At 34.0% G+C, this 14189-nt stretch overlaps 1 protein-coding gene across 4 annotated transcripts in view; it reads right to left on the bottom strand.

Moving 5' to 3' along the window:
* The window catches only part of SMARCAD1 (SNF2 related chromatin remodeling ATPase with DExD box 1), an 88364-nt gene that overhangs the window by 48843 nt on the left and 25332 nt on the right, over nucleotides 1-14189 (bottom strand). For all 4 annotated transcript variants that reach the window (XM_081051701.1, XM_081051702.1, XM_081051703.1 and 1 more), the window contains exons 4-5: nucleotides 11908-12079; nucleotides 9487-9553 (exon numbers count right to left, since the gene is read on the bottom strand). In XM_081051701.1, the coding sequence (XP_080907827.1) occupies nucleotides 9487-9553; nucleotides 11908-12079 (239 nt within the window). The remainder of the gene's footprint in view (nucleotides 1-9486; nucleotides 9554-11907; nucleotides 12080-14189) is intronic.

Here is a 14189-nt window from a genome sequence, read left to right as displayed (position 1 = left end):
CATTTTTTTTTTGGTTAACATTACGACACCAAATCTTACATATATGTACAATGGCTAAAGGCAAAAATTTGCAATCATATGTGGGAGAAAATGCAAAACTAAAATTTTATTACAAAAGGTTACAAACAGCACACAATGCTTAGTTACCTATCTCTAAACCTATTATATTTATAATTATTAAAATTTTTCTACACTAAACATCACTTCCAAATTCTGTGTTTTATAAATTGTCATCTTTTATTGGGAACACCCATCAATTCAAAGGGAAAAAAAAATTATTACCACATACTCCAGAAAAAGATAAATTTCACGTAAATTCAACATTTAAAAATAAAAGCTAAAACATGAAACTGCAAAAAAGAAAATATGGACCAAGAACACAAATAGGCAGTTTAACAGAAACAAAAAATAAGATGTTCAACTAATAATTAAAGACAGGTAAATAAAATAACAATAAAATACATTTTTTCATCGTAAGATTAAAAATAGTAAATTGACCGTGGGTAAATAAGTCCTTTTGAACACTATGAATTGCAATAGGCTCTCTGGAAGGCAATCTAAATAACACATCTCAGAATTTTAGATGTGCATACCTCTTAATGTAACAATTCCTTCTCTAGGAATTTATTCCACAGAACTGATAGAAATGTTTGCTTAGGCATACATACAAAAATGTGACCAAAACGTCTACATGCCCAAGATATTAGACATATTAGGATACACACATAAATACCACTGTATAAAAGAGGCAGATTTTACAAAAAGATGGTAAGATGTCTAATAAATGGAAAAGTTACCATACAGCAGATACAATAGGTTCCTACTCACATAAAATATTTTTGCCTATTCTTACACATATAGAGAAATTGAAAAAAAAAGCTAGAGACTACTGACAACATCAATAAATTCACATTTTTACATTTTAAAACAGGGTAAAAACTTTGGATATTACTTTTTTATAAGTTAGTCTTCATAAATAGAAACTTCCAGAAAGCAATACATAAAAGCTACCCTTTGTTTAATATGCAAGATGATACTGTCCATAAAAGATTAATTTGTGGTTAAAACCAATGTCAAACATCATGATTTGTGGAATTGTTCAAAATCTCTTATAGGTACTTAAAAAGGTCTGTTATTGAAAATTGTTTTAATATACATACAAAATAGTTTCCCGTCCTAATGATATTGTATCTTACTGTTGTGAGACAAAGCCACCATTCTATATATGACTTCAAAAGGGGACAGTACTAAAGATGAAGATGACTGCTATGACTGTCCAGTCCATTCCAAGATGAAGCATGGACATTTACTTAAAAAACAAGAAAACCCTGATTTCTTCTTTCCTTGTAACTTGCCACTTGACAACATTTAAAAAAAAAAAAAAAAGGAAAGAAATAACATCAAAGTATAGTACAGAATGAGAAGAAAAAAATTCAAGTAAAGTTCACATTTAATGAGAATTCTAAACTCCACGAGACCAGAGGTTTTGCCTATCTCGTTTCTTTGTGCATCCTCAGTACCTAAAATAGCATCTGGCACCAAGCAGTAAGTACACAATAAATATTTTTCAAGTTATTAAGTTGAATGACATAAATTGTTCCAGAGAAAAAAGATTAGACACTACTGTGGAATAAAGTTATTCTACAAATTTTTCAATGGAAAGATTATGGAATACTGAGATATTACGAGAACAAGGAAGAGTATGTAAAATTTCCCAAACTGTTTTACAATTCAAAAGATGTTCAGTAAAACTAGTATTTTTAGGAACTTTTACAGTTAGTGCTAGACTACACTAATAGGAAGACAGTCAACCTTTTCCTATACCGTTTTCTGTCATTAGATGGCCTTAAGAACAAGTGACTGCTACCATTTACTATGTACTCACTATGTGCCACATATTATAGTAAGAAATTTACAATCACTTTATTACTGCTTTTCAACAACTTATGAGTTCAGTACTATTATCATACTATATTAGTGCTAAGGAAACAGGCACACAAGAGAGGGCAACAATGCCCAAAGTCACAGAGCTGGTAGCATTCTGTGTAGGTAGCACCCACACAACAAAATACCATTCCCTTGCTCAAATTAGAGCAAATTAAAGATTTGAAATATTTCATATAGACGAAATAATATCTACTTTGGAATCCACTCCAATACAATATACTTTGTGGAGGCAAAAAGTGAGGTAGAGAATTTTTAGAGGGATCACAGGCCCATGGGAGCACATTATATATTTTCTATTTTGGTATATTTTTAAGTTTCAAAACAATTTTAAAAACTAAAAAAATCCACTTAGAGAAATGGGCATTTATTCACACACGGCTGATGAAAGAATTGGCACAAGCTTTAAAAATGTAACATGGAAGTATTAATACATGTAAAATTTTAAATGTGCATACCCCATGATTCAACACCCTGGTTTAAAATTTAGGCTAAAGATATAATGACATAAACATTTACTTCTAAGGCTATTTAGTTTAGTACTAAAATAACAAAATAATGGAAACATAAATGCTAGCTAATAGAGAAATAGTTAATAAACTAATCCTCTCGGCTGTTCAGAAGAATGTAATGGAGCCACTTTTTTAAATTAGATAAATCTCTTGTACTGATGAGTTATCCATGATAAATCATCAAATCATTTTTTAAAATGCACATCAGGAATGACATCTGCATCATGGAAGAGTGAGAAAAACCTCTTGATCTCTCCCCTTAAAGTTATAAGTTGGACAACAATGTGAGAGATGAGCACATTCAGACATTGGAAGGTGGGCATATGGGGCGAGTGGGGGAGAGGGGGCAGGGGAAAAGGCAGGGAGGACAGAGACGGAAGCCACAGATGCAGTCCAGTGTTGGCGACAGCCCCAAGGAAAGCGGTAACAGTGGAGGGTCAGGTTGCAAGCCCCCAGTCAGCAGACCGAAAGGGCGGAGGCAGCATTCCAGCCTGTGTGGCTGGTACACACTGAGTCTGAGCCCAGGAACGAGGGGAGACAGTAGAGGGTGGTGGCACCTGGTGTGAAACAGCCACCATCACCAGGGGGAAAAAAAAAACAGTGATACAGACATGCCAGTGTGTCCCCTTCTTCCCCTCCTCACCCTCCTGTAGCCCACTCAGCTCCAGCAGACATGGCAGCAAAGGAAGCAGGTACCACGTTTCCCAGAAAATAAGACCTAACTGCAATGATTTTTCAGGATGACATCCCTTGAATATAAGCACTAATGTGTCATTTGGAGCAAAAATTAATATAAAACCTGGTCTTGCTTTTGGGAAAACACGATAGTGAAGAGGCAGAAGCAACATTCCAGCCAGTGTAGCCTATACTCATTGTGACTAAACCCAGTGGAAAAAACAAACCCAAAGATGCACAAACCAGTCCCCCACAACCCAACCCACCCCTACCCACCCATCCCTTACCAATCATGGAGAACCCTGGTAGAGGCAGCTGGGATACTTCAGATAATAAGACGAGGCTGGTGCCTTCTGGTTACAGTTAGGCAGTAGTGGGAACTCAAGGCTGCCTGCCACACATCACCACCACATAAGAGGTGCCCCGAAACCAAAGAGATAGACCCCATCATGAAGGGGATGCCCACCACGTTGGGGAATATGGGGCATTTTCCACAGGCAAAGGGACACTGCCCCACAGTGATCCCAGAACTCCCAGTAGTGCAGATAAGAGAAAACAAAAACTTGCACTACAGGGCCATCTACTGAAAAACAAAGAAAGACCTCTAATTATCAACCGGCAAAGTGGTTAAAAGCAACAAGTACTTAAAAAATATTTCAATGCCTCAAATGCCGAGGCAGAGAAATAATCCATCAAATACCATGTACAACCAAGGTAACAAGGTAGTTCAGAAAGAAAATTAAAAATCTCCAGAAAATAAACTCAAAGACATGGAAGACTGTGATTTAAATGACAGAGAATTCAAGACTGTAGTTCTGAAAAACTCAATGAGATACAGGAAAACTCAGAACAGCAGTTCAATGAGCTCAGGAATGAAAATCAATACACAAAAGAAGTACCTTACCAAAAATACTGAAACTATAAAAAAGGACCCAACAGCCAAGTCTGGAGCTGAAGAACTTAATGAGCTGAAGAATAAATTAAAGAGCTTAGGAAATACAGCAGAACGAATGGAAGGGAGAATTTATGATCTTGAAGACAGAAATATAGAAATGATTCGAGTAGAAGACACTTGAATTTTCTAAAAAACATGAAAGAATTCTACGAGAACTATCTGACTCCATTAGAAACAGCAATATTAAAATAATGGGTATACCAGAAAGAGAAGGAAACTGATAGCCTATTAAAACAAATAACAGACGAGAACCTCCCAAACCTAGAGAAAGAGCTGCACCTTCAAAACCAAGAAGCGAACAGAACACCTAATTACCTCAATGAAAAAAGACTTTCTCTAAGGTGCGTTATATTAAAGCTGTCAAAAATTAATGACAAAGAAAGAATTCTCAAGGTAGCCAAGGAAAAGAAGGCTGTAACCAAAAAAAACAAAACCCTTTAGATTCATCAAATTTTTTCAGCAGCAACCCTATAAGCTATGAGAGAGTGGAATTAAATACTTAAAATACTGAAAAAGAATAATCACCAGCCAAGAATAATATATCCAGCAAAGTTATCCTTTCGATATGATGAATAAAGGCTTTTCCAGACCAACAAAAGCTGACGGAATTTACCACCACATGGCCTGCATTACAAGAAATGGTGAAAGGAGCTCTTCTAACTAAAACAAAAAAATAAAAGAATACACAACTGTAAGATGATGACAGACAGAAGCAGGAAATTGCAACTCTTATTCAGAGTAGGGTATTAAACATGTAAATATAAAAATTGAAGGGGGTAAAAGCTTTAAATAAAAAGACTATAGCTTCTGCAATTTGGAAATGAACGCACAGCAAAAAAAGGATAATTTGTGACAGCAAAACCGTAAAATGGGAGGGGGAAAAGGTCTGAACTTGTACAGGTGAAGGAACATAAGATGGAATTAGAATAAAAAGGATTAGTGTACAGCTGAAACTTTTTTTGAATAAACCTTATGGTAACCACAAAACAAAAATCTAGAACTGAGACACATAATATCAAAAAAAAAAAAAAAAAGAAAGCGAAACGGAGAAAAATATCATAGAATACCACCAAACTAATATAACAGACAGGAACACAAAAGAAAATATAGACACAGAGCAACCAGAAAACAAAAGACAAAATAGTTATAGGAAGTCCCCATAAGTCAACAATCACCCCAAATACAGATGGACTGAACTCATCAATTAAAAGACACAAAGTAGCAGGATGGATTAAAAAACAAGACCCAATTATATGTTATTGCCTTTAGGAGACACAACTCAGCTACAAAGGCAAAGATCCAAAGTGAAAGGGTAAAAGATGATATTCCAAGCAAACAGCATCCAGAGAAAAGTGGGCGTAGCTGTACTTTTATCTGACAAAATACTTTTAAAGATAAAAAAGACAATGAGACAAAAATGGACAATTTACAATGATAAAAGAGACAATGCCTCAAGAAGACATACACTTAACTATCTATATATGTACTCAACCAGGGAGTACCAAAATAGATAAAGGAATTACTAACATATCCAAAGGGAGAAACTGACTAAACACAATTAAAGTAGGGGACCTAAATGCCCCTTTGACGGTAAAGGACTGATCATCCAAACAGAAAATTAGTAAGGAAATATCGACCTTAAATGCATTTTAGATCAAATGGACAGAATCAATATTTACAGAGGTTTCCATCCCCAAACAACCGAATATACATTCTTCTCCAGTGCAAACAACAGAATATTCATTCTTCTGTAGTGTACATGGAACATTCTCAAGGACAGGTCATATGTTAGGGCACAAAACTCATCTCAATAAATTTAAATTGAAATCATACCAAGCATATTCTTCAACCACAATGGTATGAAACTGAAAATTAACTGGAAAAAGAAAGCTGGAAAACCAAACACATGTTGTTTATACAATATGCTACTAGAGAACTACTGGGTCCAAATGAAATAAAAGATCAAAACATACATAGAGACAAATGAGAACGACAATACGACATGCCAAAATTTGTGGGATGCCACAAGAGCAGTATTAAGAGGAAATTTTATAGTATTACAGGACTACCTCAAAAAACCAAACAAAAACCCCTCAAATTACCAATCTAACATTTCACTGTAAAAAATTTGAAAAACAGCAAACCAAGCCCAAAGTCAGCAGAATTAAATGAAATAGAGAACAAAAAGACAATAGAAAAAAAGAATGAAACAAAGCTGTTTTTTGAAAACATGGATAAAATTGACAAAACTTGTGCTAGACTCATTAAAGAAAAAAAGACTCAAATAAAATCAGAAATGAAAAGAAGAAGTAACAATAGACACCACAGAAATAAAGAACTATACCAGAATACTCATGAAAGCCTATATGCCACAAAATTCGATAACCTAGGATGGACAAATTCTTATATTCTTTCCTAGACTGAATCATGAAAAACTAAAAAACCTAAATCGACAAACCAACAGTGAGGAAATTAAAATAGTTATCAAAAACTTCCCAAAAAGCATTTGACAAGATACAACATCCATTTAGGATTAAAACACTGAAAAAAATGAGTACAGAAGTACCTAAACATAATAAAGGCTATATATAACAAACCCTCAGCTAATATCATACTCAATGGAGAAAAACTGAAAGCTTTTCCTGTAAGAACAGTAACAAGATGATACCTACTTTCACCACTGTTATTCAACACAGTATTAGAAGTCCTAGCCAAAGCAATCATGCAAGAGAAAGAAAGAAAAGGCATCCAAATTGGGTATGGAAAAGTAAAACTGTCACTTTTTGCAGATTACATGATTCTTTATATAGAAAACCCTAGCTCCACCAAAAGACCACTAGAAACAATAAACAAACACAATAAAGTGTAGGATGAAAAAAAAAATCAATGTACAAAAATCCACTGCATTCCAATATACTAACAATAAAATATCAGAAAAGAAATGAAGGACCTATACACTAAAAACTACAAGACATGGTTGAAGGAAATTAAAGACGACACAAAGAAATGGAAAGATATTCTGTGTTCATCAATTAGAAGAATCAACATAGTTAAAATGGTCATATTACCTAAAGTAATGTACAAATTTAATGCAATCCCTGTCAAAATCCCAATGGCCCTTTTCAAAGAAGTAAAACAAAAAAACCCATCAAATTTGTATGGAACCACAAAAGACCATGAATAGTCAAAGCAATCCTGATAAAAAAGAACAAAGACGGAGGTATCACACTCCCTGATTTCAAATTATATTACACAGCTACAATAATCAAAACAGCATGGTACTGGCAGATAGACACACAGACCAATGGAACAGAACTGAGAGCCCAGAAATACACCCATAAATATATGGTCAACTAATTTTTGACATAGGAGCCAAAAACATACAATGAAGAAAGGAGAGCCTCTTCAAATGGTGGGAAAATTGGAAAGCCACGTGCAAAAGAATGAAACTAGATTTCTAACACCATATACAAAAGTTAACTCATAACGAATTAAAGAATTAAATATAAGACCTGAAAAATAAAATACACAGAAAAAAACATAGGTACTACTAACCTTAAGGACCTTGGTCCCAGAGAGGTTTTTGTGAACTTGACCCAAAAACCAAGGGAAGTAAAAACAAAAATAAATAAATGGGACTGGCATCAAGAAAACTTCTGTACAGCAAGAGAAACCAACAAATCAAAAAGAGAACCAACCAAACGGAAGCAGATATTTGCAAATGATACCTTCAATAAGGGGTTAATGACCAAAATATATAAAGAACTTATGCAATTAAAGAACAAAAAATCCTATTATGAAATGGGCAGAGTTGAACTATTTTCCCAAGAAGACTACAAATGGCCAATAGATATATGTAAAGATACTCAAATTTACTAGTTATAAGGGAAATGCACATCAAAACCACAATGAGATACAACCCCACACCTGTTAAAATGGCTATTGTCGACAAGAAATAACAAGTGTTGGAAAGGATAAAGAGAAAAGGGAACCCTCGTATACTGCTGGTGAGAATGTAAATTGGTATAGTCACTATGGAAAACAATATGGAGGTTCCTCAAAAAAACTAACAGCTACCCTATGACCCAGCAATCCATCTTCTATCTACCAAAACAATTTAAAAACAGTTTTGTAAAGACTTATGTTCACTGCAGCACTATTCACATACAGTGGCCAAGACATGGAAAAACCCAAGTGTCCTTCAATGGATGACTGGATAAAGAAGATGTGGTACATATATACAATGGAATACTACTGGGCCATAAAAAGGATGAAATATTGTCATTTTTGACAACATGAATGGATCTTGAGAGTATCATACTAAGTGAAATTAGACGGAAAAAGGCATGAACCATATGATTTCACTCAGATGTGGGATATAAAACAAAGTAACAAACAAAACAAACAAACTCATAGACACCAACAACAGTATGGTGGTTAGCAGAGCGGAAGGGGATGGGGGGAGAAGACGTAAAGGGAGTCAACTGTATGGTGACAGGAGACTAGACTTTAGGTGGTGAGCACACACTGCAGTTATACAAATGATGTATTAATAGAAATGTACACTTGAAACTTATATAATGTTATTTACCAATGGTACCCAAATAAATTTAATTTGAAAAATGTAAACCAATAATATAATTACATTTCGTGACCTATGTGTTGTACAATGATTTATATAAGCACAGGAAAAGTTGAGAATGATACAAAGCAAATTTAAAAGTGGTTAATAGAGTATGGGTTTGCTTTCATTCCTTATATAACTTTTTGGTAATGGGATTACAGGCTATTTCTACTTGTTTGGTGTGTACAAGTTTTAAAAAATATCAAGATAGCACTTCCAAAAAACTTTGAGGTGCTTTTATATTACAAACTCCTTCAAATGCATTTGTTTCCCAAGTCTGGAAGAGAGCATAAATAGTTACTAAATGAAGGAACGCTGATTACCAGCTAGGACTTTCCACAAGACATTATGTTCCTACTGACTCAGATTTGTAGACCTGTAAATAAAACCACAATGCAATTAGAAAGGACACTTAAGAAAAAAGTATATCTTCCAGAACTTCACTGTTATGAGATTTGATCTGTGGAAAACAAGCAAAATTACCAATGAAAAGCTGTCCCCTCCCTTTTCTGGAGGGGGGGTTGGAAATCAACATAGAAAATTGGGTTTCCAAATAGCTGTATGAGCTCAGGTAAGTCACTTAACCTTCTTAAGATTCAGTTTCTTCATCTAAAAAATCCTGAAGTTCCTAATACCTCTTAAGGCTCCTATAAGAATTCATGAGGGGGAAAAAAATCCATAAAGGAACATGGTAAATTGTAGAGCAATATTAAAAATGAGAAGATATTATTATATAACTAATAAATTAACACAAGTTGAGATTAAGTCAGGCATACCTGCATCACCAAACATCAGCAAGGCAGCAGCAATTGCTCCATCCATTGTGCTGGTTGATTCAATCAACTAACAGAATGAAAAAAGGTTAATGTTTTTAAAACAACACTTTAAAAATTATTTCATGAAGTTATCAAAATATTACAGAATATATTAAATATATACGAGTAAATATGCCATAGCTTAAGTTCATTAAATCCTATGATAAATTTTCAGGAAGCCTGGTTTATCTAAAAGTCTGAACTTCTCTGAGCATATCTTAAAATGTATCAAATTTACTCATCATTATTATAAAGGAAAAACTAAAACAAATACATACAGTATATTCAAAGTTTTTGTTAATTACAAGATTGTGCGCTGAAGCCCTAAAAACTTTCTACCTGTCTAGGCACTGAGGTGTGTGTGGCAGGAGGGTGGTAGGGAGAGACGGGGAGACTGACATACATTTATATTATTCCCTTTCTATTGACATTTAGTGGTGGACACTGGCATACCTTAATTCTGCAGTCATTTAAAAAAATCTAATACTTCGTAAGATGAGTGGGATAAAGGGCTCTTTTGATTTTTACTGTATTGCTGAATTGCTTTAACTTATTCAAGAACATATTTATATTACTTAAGAGACATTTTCAATATATTTTTTATACTATTCTGTAACACTAGATTTCAGAAGAAACTAAGCACCCTATATTTTTCTCTTGCTAAAGTTTCCTGTATTTCCAATTAGTTACTTGTTTTAAAAAGTTCTCACTTTAAAAAATCAGTTTGTTTTTTTTTTGGTATTAAACAGGCTCAAATCAAATGAGAGTGCTCTCTTCACTAGTTTTCCTAAATTGGATCACAAGCTATCCTGTAGGCCTCTCTTCCTTTTCAAAGCATATTCTTAATAAGCCAAAGCATATTCTTAACAAGTCTAAGACTAAATTTCCATTTTACAACTTCTTGAATTCTTTTATATGGGTCTAAAAGCCTTTGTAATTTATGAATGTCACCTTTAAATCTCTTGAAATGATAGGGATCACTTGAAATCCAGATTACCTCAAGAATGCTCTGCTTTAGTGAGTGATAAGCTACATTCGAAATGTTTCAGATACTGATTAATGAAATACATACAGATTCTACATATCAAGTCTATTTTCCCATTGTAATTATAAAATTAGAGATAAATAATTCCACAGGAAAAATAATCCCCTTGAATTACACGAAAAATTGGCAACAAGCTAAAAAGTATTTTTAAAATGAGACTTATTTCTTTGACTACTTTAGTACTCCATCAAGTTTATTCTGTTGGAAGCTCGTTCCAGCAGTGTAAGTAGCCCTGTAGCTACTAGTGGCTACATTTCTTTTCTTCTTATTCTAGAAAAAAAATCATACCAGGAGACAACACTGCTCGCAGGGGAAAATGTACACCCAAGATAACACTAAAGTTTCATTTAGCTGACACTTAAGAAGGCCCAGGCCACCTTCAGTCAAGACTTGTTTTGTTTGCCCTGAATGGTATTTTGTTTTTCTTTAAATCAGTCACCATGAAAAGGAATGAAGTACTGACATAACATAAACCTCAAAATCTTATACTAAGTGAAAAGAAGCTGGTCATAAAAGATCATTAGTATATGATCCCAAATATGAAATGTCCAGAATAGGCAAGTCATAAATTCAGAGATTATTAGTTGCCTTGGGCTGGGAGAGTAATTGCTAATGAGTACAAGATTTCTTTGTGGAATGATTTAAAAAATGCTTTAAAATTAGATTATAGTTATGGTTGTGCAATTCTGTAAATATACTAAAAACCACTAAATTATGCACTTTAAACAGGAGATCCTTGTAACATTTAACTGTATCTCAATAAAGCTATTAAATTGATGATCAACATTAAATAAAAATCCAACCTTTTCACTTAATTTGAAAGATTAGAATCTCTGATAAAAATAGGCTATCATTGATCACATACCATATCCTGCTGCAGCTAAGGAGTTGCTACTTCTTTTAGAAAGGACATGTACTATATGGTATGCCAGTGTCCACCACTAAATCTCAACAGCAACTCTTTGTCATTTAAAGAAAAAAAAGCCTCCAGAAATTTTTGAGAGTTTCTAATGGGAGATGGAAGGGAGATGGAAGGGGGACTGTCCCCATTTTAAAACCATTCAAGTATATAAAAATTCACAAGCTATGTGAGCTATTGAGGGAAACTCAGATTATTATACAAGTCATAGATGAATAACCTCAGCTATTAATAAGACTCTAAAGTAAATCTCTGGCATTTACCTTATTTATTACATAAAATAAAAGTTAATAATTTTCTTCAAATATAAAGTATTTTCAGAAAAATGACTATTCACTAAATACAGCACTGGATACAGGAGAGATTTTATATAACATCATTACAGCTACAATAACCAATTACTATAAAAAGATATAACCTTAAGTAAATCATTGTCACTTCTTTGTGGGAAAAGTTCCTTCAAGGTCTGAAGTTTAGCATCTTTAAGGTCTTCCAATTCTGAAAAGTCTTCCAATTCTGAAATATCATCATTATTTCCACCTGCCACGGTAGGAAGGCCTTGAGACTCTTCATCTTCAGATGGCTCAGAACTAAACATATTTTCAGAGACAAAAAGTATTTTAATGTCTTACTAATGTTATTTAGTTATAATTTAAATAAGTGTATATGTAATACAGCATATCTGCACTTCTTTTCCATATTAAATGAAATCTGTATCTGTCAAAGATTGAAACAACTTTTTTCATTTCAGTATGTTTATATAGTACATAAATCTACATTCCCTAAGTCAGCATACTTTGAAAATATCTCCAATTATCTGGGTTGGGATGAAAAAGAATTAACAAAATACCTGGCATTTATAAAGATATACACACATTTGTTACATGCCTATTTTTCTTATTCCTTTTTACCTATACTCTACATATCAGATGAGTGTTTACATGTTGCTCCTGAGAAATTACGAAGCTTACACTAATAGAAAGATAAAAGAATTTAATGGCATAGGTGTTTAGAATCTAAATGGTAACACTGGAATGGTCCCATTTAATATCAAAATCTCTGCTAGGAAGAAAACATTTATTTAGCAGACATAGAGCATTTACTCCATATGAGGCTTTATTCTATAACAACTAACCTTAATCTTGTTCCATTTCAGTATATGTTTATCCTATATAAAAGATATTTGGGCCAAATTTTGATCATCTATCTCACAAATCAAAAAAATCTCATTTTGAAATTTGTTTTCTACCATGATAGGCAATCAGGAAATCAGAGAATGCAGACATTGCTGTGCAGCTAGTTCTATTTTTTTGACATCTCTTTTATGCACATATCCAGAATCAGTATTTTAGTAACTTCTCTATGCCTGTTCACATTGGATCAGTTGTACGTATCAGGGCACTGACATGAATATATATTTTAAGCTTCTAGGATGACTTCTTGAACTGCTCTAGGGTAACAAGGTAAAATCAATCTCTTCCTTTCTCACTATGCCTATCCTTCAATATTTTAAGACGATTACCCGTGTCTCCCTTTCCATACATGCAGACTTCTCATTCCTGTTATACTCAACTATGAATTCTCATTCTGCCTCACTATGTTCACACTTCCTGACTGATTTTCCCAGTTCTCCTAATTCACTATGAAAACGAAAGCATTCAGGTTGGAATCCTTTTACAATTCCTATCCTGAACAATCAAAAATCCTTACTCTTGTACATCACAATCTTAAGATAGTGATCAGACTCACGACCATTCAGTGGGACAAACTCAAGTGCCTCTTGATGTAGTCAGCATTCATGCTGACCACAAATCTGATTGTGCCTTGGGTATAAAGTCAAGTTCACAAGAAATATAAGTGAAAGAGAATTAAATGCAATACCATCAGGAGGAAACAATCAGAAAAACCTATTTTCTCTAAGAAAATAGCTTTCAGTAAGTTAAAATCCTTAAAAAAGCGGGGAGTAGACTATGCTCAAGAGAGCTAAGAGTCCTAACTTCTGAATGCAGAAGATGTTCCTTGTTGGGATCCTGGTTTGCAAAGCCAGATACGGAATACATGAACTTGAATATAAATTGGGAATGGTATCAGAGAATTATTCACTGTTAATAGTACTGTTGTATCTTTTTTTTTTTGGGGGGGGGTTGGAGGGAAGATGTATGGCCAAGTATTTAGGAGAGAAATGTTAGAATGTCTTTAACTATATACTTCAGCCAATGATAGATAAAACAATGAAACAAGCACAAAAACATGCTAACAACTGTTAAAATCTAGGTGGTAGGTATATGGGTGTTTATGTATGTTATTCTATTTTATTGTTTGCCTGAAGTTTTAATAATAAAAGAAAAAGTCTATAAGAACAAGAGTTCTTATAGAACAAGGTAAAATAAATTGTGACCATTTATTCGGTCTCAGATAAGGCTAGTCCCTTCTCTTGAAGGCTAAGTCCCCACTCAGTGCTAAGGGAATCTAGCCCTTTCCACTTCCAACAAGGACTCTGCTTTATCAACTATCTTCTCTCCCCCATTTCTCCCTCCACCCCCCAAGCTCGTCCTCCTAAGCCTAAGTGCTCAGAACTGCCTTAATCCATTCAATGCAGTCAATGTGCCAGAAGTTCTAGGACACGGCAGTGAAACAAATTCTCCTCTCCTTCACAATCTTTCATAATGAGATTTTTCTACTCTCATTATCTATATAATT

Source organism: Rhinolophus hipposideros (genome assembly GCF_964194185.1).
Source record: "Rhinolophus hipposideros genome assembly, chromosome: 1".
NCBI classification, from domain to species: Eukaryota; Metazoa; Chordata; class Mammalia; order Chiroptera; family Rhinolophidae; genus Rhinolophus; species Rhinolophus hipposideros.
Note: the sequence above shows the minus strand (reverse complement) of the source record. Positions and strands in the feature narration are given on the sequence as shown.